Source organism: Pelophylax lessonae (genome assembly GCF_965119305.1).
Source record: "Pelophylax lessonae genome assembly, chromosome: 3".
Lineage (NCBI taxonomy): Eukaryota > Metazoa > Chordata > Amphibia > Anura > Ranidae > Pelophylax > Pelophylax lessonae.
Genome location: NC_138770.1, coordinates 544,810,747 through 544,827,661, shown reverse-complemented (window position 1 = coordinate 544,827,661; position 16,915 = coordinate 544,810,747). Strand labels below are relative to the sequence as shown.

At 45.0% G+C, this 16,915-nt stretch overlaps 1 protein-coding gene across 1 annotated transcript; it reads right to left on the bottom strand.

The window, feature by feature from the left end:
- Positions 1 to 4,833: 4,833 nt before the first annotated feature.
- Positions 4,834 to 16,697, bottom strand: LOC309549636 (heme-binding protein 2-like). The gene is made up of 4 exons (XM_082250017.1): positions 16,511 to 16,697; positions 9,389 to 9,518; positions 7,650 to 7,821; positions 4,834 to 5,052 (listed from the first exon to the last, which is right to left on the bottom strand). Exons 1-4 carry the CDS (start codon positions 16,664 to 16,666, stop codon positions 4,878 to 4,880), a joined length of 633 nt encoding a protein of 210 aa, XP_082106143.1. The 5' UTR covers positions 16,667 to 16,697; the 3' UTR covers positions 4,834 to 4,877.
- Between the last annotated feature and the right edge of the window lie 218 nt (positions 16,698 to 16,915).

Genomic DNA, 16,915 nt, shown 5'->3' with positions numbered 1-16,915 from the left:
AGGAGGAGTCTCTTGTAGTGCAGTAGCACATCTATCCCAGCAAGGAGTGTTGTCTCCAAGGGTTAGAGAGGCTGGATTTATCCTTTTTTTATGGATAGTGTAGGGCCCACTGATAATGGGGTACTTTGACGTAGTGGTGGGCTTGAGCACGATATGGCCATATGGTGGGACTAAATCCCCATTTTTATTTATGGATTGTCACCATATTTGATAGTCATTTCTTTTGCATGTGTGCGCTATTCTTTTTTAATATACAAGTCTTTATACAGTGTGTGTATATAAATATATACACACACACAGAGCTTTTTTTCTCAAAAAAAAGGTGCAGGAGCTCAACCACAACCCCCCCAAAAACCCCTCCCCCCACACACATATCCTCCAAAACTCAATAAATAGTGAGGGAAATCATCCAATCGGGGTGTTGGCATCTGCAGGGCACCTGCCTCTCCCTTGTCCCCATTCTGCACTCAGTGGGAGCTGCTCAGGAGATCAGATCTGTGGGACTGGGAGACAAGCGGTTACTTGTAAAGCTAGACTTCTGTGTTTCCAAGATATAGTGATGAGCAAGAAGGAGAGAGCCTGGGCTCCAAGTTCCAGCTGAAAAAAAGCTGTGTGTGTATGTATGTATGTATATATATATATATGTATGTATATATATATATATATATATATATGTGTGTGCCGTGCTGAAACTGCCAAATTTTCAACACCCTCCACCTCCCCTCTTCTTTTTTTTTTCGTATTAGCTACTAATACTTAATGTATAGCTGGGTGAGTTGACCTAAACAACTCTTCACTTCTCTCTAAGGCTCCATGTACACGGGACGTTAGAAAAAAACATGTTGCAAAGCTAGTTCTGACGCTGGGAAAAAGCAGCTGTTAAACGTGCTTTCAGTAGCTTTTTCCATTGGCGTTATTGCACATTTGGCCACGTTGCATTTAGCAGTGTTTTTTCAAAATCAATGGTTCCCTATGGGATTTGAATGGAAGGCGCACCGCAAGTCAGATCAGGATGATCCGACTTGCGGTGCGACTTGCGCTGTGAGAATCTTGAGGGGGAACTCCACGCCAAAAATGGGAAAAAAAACTGCGTGGGGGACCCCCCCCCCCCCCCATGTTCCAAACCAGGCCCTTCGGGTCTGGTATGGAATTTGAGGGTAGACCCACGCCAAAAAAACGGCGTGGGGTCCCCCCCAAAATCCATACCAGACCCTTATCTGAGCATGCAGCCCGGTAGGGCAGGGAGGGGACGAGCGAGCGCGCCCTCCGCCCCCCCCCTTCCTCTGGACCATAACAGGACACATGCCCCCAACATTGGGGGGGGGGGGGGAGTGTTGGTGCTTTGGGGCAGGGGGAGCTCTGCACCCCCCACCCCAAAGCACCTTGCCCCCATGTTGATGAGGACAAGGGCCTCATCCCCACAACCCTGGCCGGTGGTTGTAGGGGGTCTGCGGGCAAGGGGCTCATCGGAATCTGGAAGCCCCCTTTAACAAGGGGGCCCCCCAGATCCCTGACCCCCTCCCTATGTGAATGGATATGGGGTACACTGTACCCCTACCCATTCACCCCATAAAAGGCAGTGTATGTAAATAACGACAGGAGACGTTTTGGAAAGTTTATTAAAAATCTTCTCCGGTCTGCTCTTCTCCTCTCTGCTCTTTTGCCCTCGGCTCTTCTTCTTCCTCCTTCCTCTTCCTTCCGTCATCTGTGACATGAGGGGCGGGGTTTCCTGATGACGTCACCTGGTGGCCACACCCACAATGGCTATATAACAAGGTGCAGAGGCCGGAGACCGGCATAATCACCGAAGACATCATCTGAGGAGGACCGGAGAAAGAAGAGCCGAGGGCAAAAGAGCGGAGAAGACCAGAGCGGAGAAGATTTTTAATAAACTTTCCAAAACGTCTCCTGTCGTTATTTACATACACTGCCTTTTATGGGGTGAATGGGTAGAGGTACAGTGTATCCCATACCCATTCATATAGGGAGGGGGTTTGGGATCTGGGGGGCCTCCTTTTTAAAGGGGGCTTCCAGATTCCAATAAGCCCCCTGCCAGCAGACCCCCACAACCACCGGCCAGGGTTGTGGGGAGGAGGCCCTTGTCCTCATCAACATGGGGGCAAGGTGCTTTGGGATGGGGGGGTGCAGAGTTCCCCCTGCCCCAAAGCACCAACACCCCCCCATGTTGACGGCATGTGGCCTGGTATGGTCTGGGGGCCCTCGCTCATCCCCTCCCTGCATGCTCAGATAAGGGCCTGGTTTGGAACCTGGGGGGGGGGGGGGGGCCCCTACGCAGTTTTTTTTCCCATTTTTGGCGTGGAGTTCCCCCTCAAGATTCTCACCGCGCAAGTCGGATCTGACTTGCGGTGTGCCTTCCATTCAAATCAATAGGCTCCCATAGGTAACCATGGATTTTGAAAGGAAGGGGGAAAAAAAAAAAAAAAAAGTATAACGTGGCTGAACGTACTTCATCACGTTCGGTCGCTTTCGGTCCCGTTTTTGCGTTTGAAAACGCAGGGAAACACACGTTTGAACACAAATAATTGCATTCCAAAAAACGTCCCTCAACACAACTGCCTGCAAATGACTGTACATGGACACATAAGATAACATGTAGATGGGTTCAGGGGCTTCTGAAAAAAGAAAAAAAAAACGCCCAACTGCTCCTAAACGGCTATTTACAACGTCCCGTGTACATGGAGCCTAATCTGTGCAAATACATGTTCCACTGTGACTGGCAGGTTTGCGCTGACACCTATTTTGCCAGGCCAAAGCAATTCACAATCAGTGAAGGGACTGGCAGAGGCCACACAGCAATGCACACTTCCAGGTCCATATAGGGGCGGTTCACACTAGTGCAATGCCAGACATTGCATGTGATTTGCACCACATTTCTATGCAGATCACGTCTGCGCGATGTGAATTCAGCAAAAAAAAAAAACTGGTCCGAATGCGATGGAAATTCAGCCATACAAACTCGTGCAGGACTCTTTTTTGTCTGCACTGGAATCAGATTGCATGGAAAATTTCAAATGAAGTTGCACCATTTCAAAGCCACAGTCATGTGACTGAGCACTAAGACCTAGACACTAATTACTATGGACAGCTGCATCAGTTTTAGTAAATCTCCCTTACGAAGTTCTATATTGATGGAGTTAGGGGGACCGCATCACTGTAAAGCACTCCTGTAGTATCCATTGACTGAAGACCTCCAGAAGGCCAACCAGACAATTTGTCATAAGCTGACACTTCAGTAGCTGTACACTGGTGACACTTCATGTGAGCTGTTTATCTCATTCAATCCTTAAACACCTTGACATAGTTTTGATTTGTAATGTCCACAAAAGTGTGTTTGTATGCATTTTATACCTGGACTGTGTTTCACACCTTGTTGTGGTCCAGCTCTTCAGTCCTCAGAAAACCCAAGGATGTTCCAGGTAGGTTTGGTCTATAAGTGAGACCTTGTTATGGCTGTCATGGATGAACATTTCCCCTAAAAATGCTGGTTGTCTGGCTGTGATGAAGACCCTGTGACTTTGAATGCCTATGCAGATAAACTTCATGTGCAAATGTATTCCTGTCAGTAAGTAATACCTAAACACCTAGAATTCTCAGGTCACCACTGGCATTCTCCATATAGGTCTCATGACAGGTTTACTTTAACAGAGCAGCAGATACACATGCAAGGCCGCCTTGGACTGATTCTGTTAAGTACAGGCTGCAGGAAAAGTAAGCAACAGAACAAACGCCATCATATTTAGATAGTTAAAGTTGAACTCGGGGATATATACAAATATTATCCAAATACAAGAGTTGTGTGTATTCTTACTTGAATATTGGTGTGTATTTCTTTCAGATCTGTACATAATCCAGTGTGAAACTTTGCTGTAATAAAGACCAGACATTACTGCTCCACTTCTTGTGCAATGTGACTGGTTTTGTCTCTGCCCTTTCCTATAGGCAGGCTGGAGATACGAGTCCCCTCTCACAACTTTACTGTCTGCACAGACTATGTACAGCACAGGGGGGGATTTTACTGCTACTTTTACAAACTAATATCTGGGTTTGCTGCACATATTAGATGTATATCCTTTGTGGCTAATAGTTAATACATTTTTAAATTAAAGTGGTTCTAAAGGCTCATGTTTTTTTACCTTCATGCTTTCTATGCATGAAGGTAAAAAAAAAACCTGTGCAGCAGCTGCCCTAATACTTACCTGAGCCCCATCGCAATCCAGAGATGTGCACGAGAGACTCAGCTCTCTGGGGACTCCCACTCTCATTGGCTGAGGCAGCAGTGGGAGCCTGTCTCAACCATTCAATTGCAGCCAGTGAGCCAATGATGAGAGGGGCAGGCTGAGCCCTAGCTCTGTTTGTATGGACACGCAGAGCAGCAGCTCAGGAGTGAGCCTGCTTGGGTTCCCCCATGGCAAGCTACGTGCTCTGGGGATACTTGGCTGGAGGGAGGAGGGGCCAGGAGCAGCAGCAGCAGCAGGGGAGAGGAGGATCCAGGCTGCTCTGTGTAAATCCAACTACACAGAGCAGGCAAGTATGACATGTTTGTTATTAAAGACTTGGAGGCGAGAGGAGAGAGGAATATACTTTAAGTATTCCTCCAGACAAAAAAAAAAACCCACAAATTAAAAATAGTCATCTTACAAACATCATCAAGTCACAGTTAACAGAATGTGGTCAAGTTGGGATAAAAAAAAAAACAAACAAACCACTACACACATTCAATAACAAAATGTTTTATTTACAAAATCGGTTAGTTACAAGTACCGCGATACAAAAAGTCAGCTACAAGCTAGAAAAATATTATTCACAAAAAAGCACATTTCAGATGAATAAAGCTTTTTAAAGTGCTGCCATCTTGTTTACTTTGCTATGAACCAAACTTCATTGTGACGGTCAAGGAGTGTAAAAGGATCATTATAGCCAGAACGAAGATAGAAGGAATCATCAAACGCTAAGCCAAGGGATCGCAGCTCTTCTGCCAAGACTTTAGCTTCCTTGGAAAAAGTAGGATCCAAGGCATAACCTCCAAAACTCCTGAAAGCAAGAGGAAATTGTTACAATTGGATGAAAATTTTGTTACAATAGGATCACTGGGGGGGGGGGGGGGGGGGAAATAGGGGAAAAGGTTACTAAAGCCTTAGTTGTGGGAAAAGGCAGTAAATACTAAATTCAGAGCTTGCCCTGTGTCCTCTTCATACTTCCTGTGTCATCACAAAACGTCTGTTCTGACCTTCTAGTCTTCGAATGCTTAGCCTTTACTTTGTAATATCAGTCCTGGGGACAGATTCATCCATCACCCAGGGCAAGGATTCAGAAGTGCATAGGTCTAGCACACTGAGCCCATTCTTTCCCCCTTGCATGGTTAGCATGTAGTGTGCACTGCACATGAGCGGACAATTGCAGCTGGATAGTAGTTGCACATGCGCAGTTTTATTGAGTCAACCGAGGGTGGATGCGGTGAGGAGAGTTGGCTTGTTGGAGCACGGTATGACAGTAGTAGTCAGAGCAGACATAAAGCAGCTGGTTGGCAACCACTGATCTGGAATGCCCCATCCTGCCACTGCACCCAGGGAAGCTGCCCCCCCTGCCCACCACTTGTCCCAGTCCTGGATGTAATATTCTAAAAGCGAGTGGCTGAGTAGTTTAACCGGTTGCCGACCGCCGCACGACTATATACTGCGGCGGTCAGCCCCGGCCAGGCAGAGTGACGTATCGGTACGTCACTCGCCTGTCACTGACTTGCGAGCCTATCGCGGGCGGGCGTGCGCCCGCCCGCCGCGGCTCGTTCACAGACAAGTCAGTGCGTGTGACCGGCGGACTCGATGTCCGCCAGTCACACTGCGATCGCTCCTGTGAAGGGAGAAAGACAGAGCAGCTTGTGTAAACAATCTGCCTGTCAGTTCTCCCTGTGTAAAAGTGAAGATCTGTCCGTTCTACGTAGAACGGTTGATCTTTGCTTTTACACCAATAGGAATGTCCCTACACAGTTAGAATCACGCCCCTAGGACACTTAACCCCTCCCTGTCCAATAAAGTTAACCCCTTCCCTGCTAGTGTAATTTTTGCAGTAACAGTGCATATGTATAGCACTGATTACTGCAGTAATGTCACTGGTACCCCCAAAAGTGTCAAAAATGTCAGTCAATGGTCCGATCTGTCCGCCGCAATGTCGCAGTACCCAAAAAAAAAAAAAAAAAAAAAAAAAAAAAAGAAAATCGCAGATCGCCGCCATTACGCGTTAAAAAAAAAACCACCAAAAATTACAAAAATCTTTCCCTTTGTTAGTAAACGCGATAACTTTTGCGCAAACCAATCAAAATACGCTTTTTGCGATTTTTTTTACCAAACATAGGTAGCATAAAACAAATTGGCCGAAAAATGTTAAAAAAAATTTAGATTTTTACTTTTTTTTTTTGGGGAATTTCATATTAAAAAAAATGTGAAAAATATTGTTATTTTTGCAAAATTTACGCTTCTTTTTGTAAAAAAAAAAAAAAAAAAAAAAAAAAAAACGCACAGGTGATCAAATACCACCAAAAGAAAGCTCTGTTTGTGGGAAAAAAAGGACGTCAAATTCGTTTAGGTACAGCGTCGCACGACCGCGCAATTGTCCGTTAAAGTCACGCAGTAAAAAAAAAAAAAAAAAAAAAAAAAATAGCAAAAAAAACCCTGGTCCTTTAGCAGCCAAATCCTCCGGGGCTTAAGTGGTTAACAAAGGACACTGAGCAGGGCTGACACCAATCAGTCCACAAAATGTGCTGCGTGTGGTCAGTAGTGATTGACCGATATCGTTTTTTTATTGCAGATACCGATATTTTGGTCATCAAATAGCTGAAATTTTCGTACATAAAAAAAAAAAAAAGGAGGGATCTGGGGGGGGGGGGTCTAAAAGACCCCAAACCCCTCCTCTGCACTAAAAGCAATCAAACCGCCAAGTCCCCTCCCACTCCTTGTAATGACAGCCGAGCAGCTTCTCAGCCGCATCGGTTGTCATTACAAGACAGGCGACTGTCGGCTATGGGTGCCAGTACCGGGGTGATGCCTCTAGCTGCAGGCATCACTCCTGTAAAGCACTTTCCCGAAATATCGGTCACCTTGGTGGCCGATTCCGATATATCAGGGAAAGTGCAGATCAGCCCTCGATATATCGGCTTTGCCAATAAATCGGTCGATCATTAGTTGTCAGCTCACAAGTTATGGAGCTAGGTGCAGTTTGGCATATTCAACAGGTATTTTTCACATACAAACATACAGAAATGTAGTTGTATCACAACAATGGGTTGCATATGTCAAGGCAAAAAATATGCTTAGAGGAAGAGTGCAGTTTTATATTTACATTAAACATCCCCCCCCCCCCCCCTTCAAATGTATCCTTTCTGTTTCACATTACCAGAGCAGTGTCCACGGCTTAGAGCTACTGTCCAAACCTTAGGGAATATAAAAGCCTCCACACAGACCCCATTCTCAGGCTTGAAACAGGTCACTTACCTAACATAATTGGCGCAGCAATAATTTTATATATTGAGTTCACAGGTGTTTTTCATGTTCGGCACTGATTGCTTGCAGCCTAGTACACTTGATTGCATATTGATTTATTTTGGTTTGCGCTGATTATTCTTTTTTCACACTTACCTAACATAGAACGACGTCACAGGAGAGTTGCTCAGATAAACGTTCGAGTCTGTTGGTTGTGGAGGATTCTGCACTTCATGTGGCACAAAGAAAGACATTGTGGAATTACCAGCTGGGGGCTGGTTCAGTGGCACATATATCACCACAGGCACAGTCATGTCAATCTTCATCTCTATAGAAACAGAGGGCAGAATAAATGTATGTTCAAGTACAGCATATGAGGATTTAAAATTGTTCTATATGTAGCATTACTCCCGTAGGAATTATATGTCCAGGTCTACCCAACTGCAGCCCCACAGCCAGGCACACAACAGGCTCATTCACTTACTCCAAAGACCAGCCTAGGGGATGATTTTGTGGTTTTAATTTTTTTGGAGAACTGATAAGGGATAAGGGAAGTGGTGGGTGCTCCAAAAAGAACCATGTACAACGAGGACTTCAAGTGGAATGCCAGTCAAAACTGAAAATTTTACCTTGCAAAAAAACAAAATATTTTGGTATTATGCTTTTTCTTCATTGCTGATTGTTTAGATTAGAAACAGTGTAACCCAGACAATCATCAGTCTCCTTAGGTTTGCCAAAAGTGGTGTGCCTATACAACTGAATTTGGCTTCCCACAGGCACTTCCTTAAAACGTTGTTTGGTTGCTTTGTTGCAAACATCAGAGCCCCCCTTAAGTAAGTAGCCCCATCCTGACCCAGCTCCTCCCCGGCCATCAGAACCATCTACAGGGGAATGTGCTGCAGCTACTTGTAGCATCGGGTTTGCTTGTAGAAGATTTGTAAACCCCAGTTCACACTACTCTTCACCAGCGTAAAGCGACATATTTCAGCCCTTATGCTGTCTAAATAGAAGTGAAGTCTCCCTCGTCGTCCTGTTACTATGGATGTCAGCTGGCTTGCAGACATCACTTCCTGTAATGTGCATTTCCCCCCCCCTTTTTTTTTTTTTTTATGAACTAACTTCTCGCTTGGATTGCCAAAAGACAGGTACCAGGCGGATAAAGGCAAAAAATACATAATTGAAGGGCATGTTACTAACAATTTTCTCTTATTTGCTTTGTGTCTGTTCGTATTTATAAAAAAAAAAAAAATAAAAAAAAAAAAAAAAAACATTTTGAGTGATCACCCAAACATTAATAAAGGGGAATCATCTGCTGGGACAATAGTTTTGGTGACTCCCCAACCAGGGATTCCCGCACTTGGGAGTCCATGTTCATCTGCTATTCTGAGTTATCTTCCCTTGTGGTCTTTTGATGAGCTCCCGCAACTCCAGTCATTTACACACTTCCCACATAAATGGCACATTTGACCAAATAATGCTCACGCCTCAATCAGGGCTGGTGCTACCACTAGGCAGCCGCCTAGGGCGCACTGCCACCTAGGGCCCAGCCATGGCCAGTGCCACATTACTCTCCCGTCACCTCCGGTAGGTGCCAACTATAGAGAGTCGGGCTGTGTTTACAAGAAGGGGGCAGTGTGTACAAGTAGGGGGTGTAGGGTTAAAGGGGCAGTGTGTATAGGAAGGGGGGTGTAGGGCTAAAGGGGGGCAGCGTGTACAGAAGGGGGGTGTAGGGATAAAGAGGGGGGCATTATGTGCAGTTTTTTTTTGGGGGGGGGGGGGCTGTGCAAGTAGCTGGTCTTGCCTAGGGCGCAAAATTGAATAGCACCGGCCCTGGCCTCAATTTTATGGTAAAAGGTTTTGTTTATGACATTTTGAAAGTAAGTAAAGTATCAAACCTTCAGCATTTGCCCCAGTGATATACTTGAACAAGCGCCTGAAGCTTTTCACCATCCCCAAGCCGAAGAAATCATTTTCAAGAGGAGTTCTTACCCAGCGAGTGGCTTCATAGGTACGATGTTCAAATTTCTGAAATTGAAGAAAAGCTGAATTGAATGAGGTAAAATGGTCACCAATTAATACTACTCATACTGAATAGCATTTGTGTTCCCAATTATACAGGTTAGCGATATACAAATATCTTAATGGCAATTCTAGCATAAGGAGGAAACTATTCAGTCTCAAGTCACTCAAGAAGACACATGGCCACTCAAAGTTGGACAAGAAGCTGTTCAACCTTAAAACACCATAAGAGTTTTTGCACTGTCAGAGCAGGGAGGATGTGAAACTCCCTTCCACAATTGATGGTTTCAATGGGTAATGTTGCCAATTTCAAAACATTCTTAGATGTGCATCTATTGAGCACTATATACAGGGATTTGGGAATTGGTAGAGACATAATCCACACCCCCACTGGTTGAACTGGATTGAGTGGTGTCTTTTCAAACTTCCAACTATACAGCATACTTACCGATTGGAACTATTTTGTATACAAGTTGCACGGTCTTCATTAGATGCGATCCATGGCAAAACATCTTCAGCCATTGCCCTCTGCACTATACTGGGCTAGCCATACCTTCAAGTGTATAAAAATACATGACACATTGTTGTCCCCTAGTCCTTTGATTAACCCTCCAACCATTTGGAACCTTTATAATAATTATTGTCGGAATATATTACTCCTCCCAAGCAGAGCAAAGAAACAAGTTTGTTTCAATGCTCATTCCCCTAGCAGCACATGCACTTGTTTGGCTCCCCTGCCACAACATTCAACTACTGGAATAGCAGAAATATACACTTTCAGGTAGAGAGCAGCATGTGGCAGTTCTGGTACTTTGCAATTGGCCCAGGGCTGTCACGGTGATAGTCCTCATACATGAGCAATACAGGGGAAAAGTCATAACAAGGTGCTTTTACGACCCACAAAAGACTCTTAAGCCACTTTATTAGTTACACCTGTTCGATTGCTTGGTAACATTGCTAATCAGCCAATCACATGGCAGCAACTCAATGTATTTAGACATCTAGATGTTGCAAAGAAGATTTTCTAAGTTCAGAGCATGGGAAAGAAAGGGGATTTAAGGGACTTTAAACATGGCATGGTTGTTGGTTCCAGACGGGTTCCAGTATAAGCATTTCAAAAAACTGCTGATCTACTGGGATTTTTTGTTACACACAACCACCTCAAAAAAGGTTTACAGAGAATGGTCCAAAAAAAATAGAAAATGCCCAAAGTGGCAGTTGTGTGGACTAAAATACCTGGTTGATGTCAAAAGGAGAACGGGTAGACTGGTTCGAGATGATAGAAAGGCAACAGTAACGCAAATAACCACCCGTTACAACCAAGGTAAGGTATGCAGAATACCATGTCTGAATGCATCAAACATTGAATCAGATGGGCTACAGCAGCAAAAGATCACACCGAGTGCCACTCCTGTCAGCCAAGAAAAGGAAGCTGAGGCTACAATTCGCACAGGCGCACCCAACATTGGGCAATAGAAGACTGGAAAACATTGCCTGGTCTGAGGGGGATCTCAATTTCAGCTTTAACATTCAGATGTTAGGGTCAAAATTTAGCATAAACGTGAAAGCATGGATCCATCCTGCTTTGTATAAACAGTTCAGGCTGGTGATGTAATGTGTGAGGGGATATTTTCTTGCCACACTTTGGGTCACTTCGTACCAATTGAGCATTGTTTAAACGGCATGGCCTACCCAAGTATTGTTGCTGACCATGTCCATCCCTTTATGACTATGGTGTACCCATCTTCTGATGGAGGCTTTCAGAAGGATGAGGATCATGCACCATGTCACAAAGCTAAAATCATCTCAAACTGGTTTCTTGAACAGTACAATAAGTTCACTGTACTCCAATGGCTTCCAAAGTCACCAGATCTATTCCACCACATCCTGAAGGTGCTCTATTGGATTGAGGAGATTCGCATCATGGATGTGCAGCCGACATATCTGCAGTAACTGCGTGATGCTATCATGTCAATATGGACCAAAATCTGGAGGATTCCAACACCTTATTGAATCTATGCCACGAAGAAGAGGCAGTTCTGAAGGCAAAAGGGGGGTCCAACCCAGTACTAACAAGGTGTACCTAATAAAGTAGCCGGTAAATGTAGATGGAAGATATAAGCACATATTTGGGTTGATTTACCAAAACTGGAGAGTGCTAAATCTAATGTAGCTCTGCATATAAATCCGGACCTGAATAGAATGAACATGTACAGACATGACAGGAGGAACAAGGATGCCAGGAAACCGTTGGAAGGGCGATGAGTAGAGTACATATGTGCAGGGAAAGGGAGAAGAGAGCAAGTAGAAGGGACATTAATGGACTGTACATGTATTAAACACAGGGCAAGAGGAAGAAATGGATCATAAGAGATCAGCACACATGGGAATGGAGTGTAAATTAATGCACAGGGCAAGTGGGGGAAAGATGGCATGGAGACAAGGACAAAGCAAGGAGGGATATGATTAGACATGTACAGACACCGGATGAGCAGAAGAAAGCATGGAGACCAGGACACAGTGTCCAGGGACTTGAATAGAAGGTACATGTTGTACAGACACCAAGCAAGAACGAGAAAAGGAGTACAAAGACCAGGACACAGTGGAAAGGGGCATGAATAGAGTGTACATGTACAGATACAGGGCAAGAGGGATAACGTGACCAGCAAAACAAGTACACAATAGAGTGAACATTTACAGACAAATCAGGAAAGGAAATGGAAGCATAGGGCATGGTTGGAAGGACAGTTGCCAACTGCCACGGAATACCCGGGACAGTCATGGCTTAAAGTTATGTCCCGACACTTCTGTCCCTGGCTCTGTCCCAGAAATCAAAGCTATTCCCAGCCAGTGAGCTCTACCTGCAGGCAGCCAGCACCACAACTCCGCTCTGTGCCCTCTCCCCCCATGCTTTGCCACCTGGGTGCGCACACACACACACACACACACACTTGTGCGGCCGGTGTTCTGTCAGAATAGCGAACCCATCAGATTAGGTTAATGGTAGCGAGCTGCACATGCATTCCACTGCTACCAGGTTTGCTAATCTAGCTCACTAGATTGCTTTAAAAATTCTTTCCTAGGTGTACATAATATAAATGGGTACTCATTTTTTTTTTTTTTTTTTTGGTAAAGTTGATCCAGGGAATATCCGATTGCCTCTTGGGGGATCAGGAAGGAATTTTTTTTCCCCTGCTGTAGTAAATTGGATCATGCTTTGCTGGGGTTTATTTTTGCCTTCCTCTGGATCAACAGCAGGTATAGGATTGTGTATATGGGATTGTATGGTAGGGTTTTCAATACTGTTTTTTTTTTATGGTTGAACCGGATGGACTTTTTTGCAATAAAGTGAACGTATATAAATATAGTATGTTGACATCTGTGATGCTCTTTGGAGGTTTAATTTTTGAAAGCCTAAAGGTTTAGCGCTGAGCAAGGGTGGCAACATGGCCTCCCACCACCTTCCTACTGCTGGCATCCAGCTTCTTTCAAAATGTAACATCCAAACAGCATCACAGATGTCAACATACTATATTTAAATACGCTCACTTTATTGCAAAAATTACTCTGAAATGCAACACATAGCTGGGTGTAGTAGGATGTCCACTGTCTTCTGACTGCAGGTGTTCTGTCAGATTAGCTAACCTGGTAGCGGTGGAACGCATACGCAGCTGACAGAACGTCACTTCTGTTACCTAATGTGAGGGGATTGCTATTCTGACAGAAATTTGGGTAGGAAGCTGGAGAGATGCCGAACATTTGGGGACACATCTGTCCCCCTGCCTCCTTCCCCAGCATCCCTGTCCAGGTGCTCTCATTGGACTTCGGCCTGGACTTGAGGCAGAGCCTGAGAAGCTTTGCAATGTGAGGTGCAGCCGCTCTTCAGTCAGAATAGCTAACGGAAGTGGAATTCCATCAGCTGCGCATGCTTTCCAGAGACACAGTGTTAAGGGATAAGAACATAAAGGTACGTTTACAGACACAAGCAGTGCCAGGGCAAGGTCATATAGAGCCCAGGGTGAACATGCCAAACTGCGTCCCCTCCCCCCAAGATGTATGAGCTTTATGCATCAAAAAAATACCTCAAACAAAAACACTGGGCACTAATCCTCAACTAAACTTTACTTTACTCTCCCAATACCCCCTACCTCCCCCCCAAATTCCCCTTGCCACCACTTTTCTTGTGGTGCCCCTCTACTTCACATGATACCACAGTGCCCAGGGCAGCTTCCCCTCCTGTCCACCCCTTGTCCCAGCCTGCGACAAGATGAGAAGAAACAGAGGCCAGGACACAGTTGGAAATGTATAGTGTGTACATGTGGTTGCTAAAGGGAGAAAAAGCATGGAGGCTAGGAGACTTGGGAAGGGAAAGGAAATGAAGTGTACTTATATCACAGGGCAAGAGGGGGGGGGGGGAACAAAAACGAGGACACAACAGGATGGAAAATGCAAAGAGTGTACAGATCGAGGGAAAGGAGGACATGGGAACAGAGACCGGAACATAAACACGGTGTAAATGTAAAGACAGAGCAAGTCTGAATAAGCCTTGAGACCAGGACAAAATGAGAAGGAACAAACAGAGTACCTGTACAGACACATAGCAAGAAAGCACAGAGACCAGTTCACAATGGGGAGGGGCATTATAAGAGCAGGGCTTTTATTCAATAGGAACGCGGGGGAACCCAGCACTGAATGTATGCAATAGCCAGGGGTGTGGGGTGTGCAGGAGGGTCTATTGATGCTGGCTGCTGGGGGATCCATTTTTGTGTGAGGGTCTATTGTTGCTGGGAAATCTGTTGCTGCTGTGGGGGGGGGGGGGTCTAATGTTGCTGGGGTGGATATTTTGTTGCTGGGTGTGGTGTTTTGTTGTGGGTGGATCTATTGTTGTTGGGGTGATCTACTGTTGCAGGGGGGGGGGGCAATGCTGCTGGCGGCAGGGGATCCATTTTACTGCTTTTCTTGTTTACAAATTCCATAGAAATTATTTAGCACCACAAAATTGATAACTTGGGTCTGTATTCTAAAAGTGGCAGTACTGGGAGGTGGTTTGGGGGTGAAAACAAGGGACTGTGCTCAGAAGTGGGTGGGGGGCAGAAACAAAATGGGTGACTCAGAAAGGGGAGGGGAGTTCCTGCACCTATTCTCTGAGGAAAAAAAAGCCCTGTATAAGAGTGCACATAAACAGATACAGGGCAAGGATTATGGGAACATAGTGATCAGGGCACAGTGGAAAAGGACACGAATGTAGTAAGTGTACAAAGAAAATGGTGACTAGGAAAAAGTGGGAAGGAACACAACTATAGGGTAGGTGTACAGACAGTGCAGCAGAGGAAGGGAGCATGGAGACACAGAGAAGGGACAAGAATAGAGGATATATGCATGGGCAGCGAGCAAAGGGGGGGGGGGGGGTGTTGGAGCACCGAGACCAGTTTACAATGGAAAGGGACATGAATAGTGTTCTTATATACAGGCAGAGGGCAAGAGGGATAAAGTGGCTTAGGAGACTAGGACACTATGGAAGGGAACTAGGGTTGCCACCTCATCCCTTTAAACCAGGACACACATTAATTACACAGGTTCTGTGGCTGATTAAGGTGATAATTAAACTCACTTAGTGCCTTATGTGCATTATATTAGCCTCAGAACCTGTGTAATTCATATGCGTCCTGGTTTAAAGGGATGAGGGATGAGGTGGCAACCCTAAAGGGAACATGTAAAGACAATGGGCAAGGGAGGGTATGGAAGTATAGGACATGAATATACATGTGCAGACAAAGGGCAAGAGGGAGGGAAAAAAACATGAAGATTAGTAGAATATGGGAAAAGACACGAATTGAGTGTACTTGTATTACAGGACAAGAGGGAGGGGCACAGAAGGTACAGGCACAGGGTAAGAAGGAGCAGAGATGCCAGGAAACAGTTGGAACAGGGATGAATAGAGTTTACATGTAGAACAGGGCAAGTGTAAGAAAGAACATGGAAGGGAAAGAGTGCACTTGTATCAACACAGGACGAGAGAAAATGGGAACATGAAGTCCAGAACATAGTGGAAAGGGATATGAAAAAGAGCATCAAGACAAAGTTGGGAAGGAACATATACAGACAGTGCAGCAGGGAGAAAGGGAGCATGGAGACCAGGGTGGGAAATGACTAGAGTGTACATATACAGGACAAGGTGGGGACATTAAAAAGGGTGTAAATGTAAAGACATGGAGCATGTGGAAAAAGGAGAACATGGAGGCCAAGACAAAGTGGGAAGGAACATGAATATAGGGTAGGTGTACGGACAAAGCGGTGTACAGAAACCGGGACACAATGGGATGGGATATGAATAAAGTGTACATGTAGAGATATAGGGAAAGAAGAATAGGAGAGCATAGAGACCAGGACATAGTGGTAAGGGACAGGATTAGAGCATACATGTAAAGACACAAGGCAAGTGGGAAAGGGAGCACGGAGACCAAGACACAAAAGGAAGGAAAAATTAAGGAATATATACACACACCCCAAGAGGGTGGGATCATCATGACCAGGACATAATGCTAAGGGACCAAAAAAAAAAAAAAAATTGAATAAATAACACACACGAAAAGGAGCACAGACACAGTGGAAGGACATGGATGGAACATACAGGCAGGTAGAAGGTGGAGGGGGGGGGGGGGGGACATGAGTGGAACATACTTGGAGGAAATAAACAGGCAGGTAGAAGGGAGAGAAAACCGTCCAATGAAAGATAAGGGGGGGGGGGGGGGGGCAGAGAAAAAGATGCATCTACAGATAAAAAAAAAAAAAAAAAAACGCATAACATTAAATTGTAAGCCATCGAACACAAGGCCCTTCTAATACCATTGTCTTAAGTCTAGAATATTATAATACATTAAAACAAAGAGGAAATAAGTAAAAAACGCAATCATACAGTAGATATAAAAGTTGAGCAGTGCTTGCGATTGTGCAGATCTGTTCCCCCCAACCATTGTATTAAACCCTTTCCCACTTACATCATATTGTTTCACCAGTTGGAATATGGGGCAATCTGACTTGCCACAAAATGCTGGTTTCTGGTACTCATTTGGGACATCAAGTTCTTGTTCAGTCGCTTGTGAAGTCCCAAGCACAAGCAGCAGACTAAGCAGCAGCCAATTCTTGCTCTCCATGTCTATCCTCTGGTGCTCAGATGTCTGAACAGGCTGGTGTGCTCTTATATAGAGAGAGAGGGGGGGGGGGGGGAGGGGAGTGTCAGGGAATATGATAGACCCTCTGTAGGCTAGGGATGGAAGTTGTGTAACCTCCCAAACAAGAAGTTAAGTAACAGACTGACATAGAGCTCACGTGCAGTGCAGTCTGGGAAAATGTGTGCTGTTTTATAACTTGTTATGTATCACAGTCTCTAGACAGTAACAAAA

Bases quoted from the DNA above. Each gene is read 5' to 3' on its own strand.
- LOC309549636 (XM_082250017.1), bottom strand. From the start codon at position 16,666: ATGGAGAGCAAGAATTGGCTGCTGCTTAGTCTGCTGCTTGTGCTTGGG. The intron at 7,822-9,388 runs GTTTGATACTTT...CTGTTTCTATAG, and splicing joins CACTGGGGCAAATGCTGAAG to AGATGAAGATTGACATGACT. The intron at 5,053-7,649 runs GTAAGTGTGAAA...TCTTGCTTTCAG, and splicing joins GTGACGTCGTTCTATGTTAG to GAGTTTTGGAGGTTATGCCT.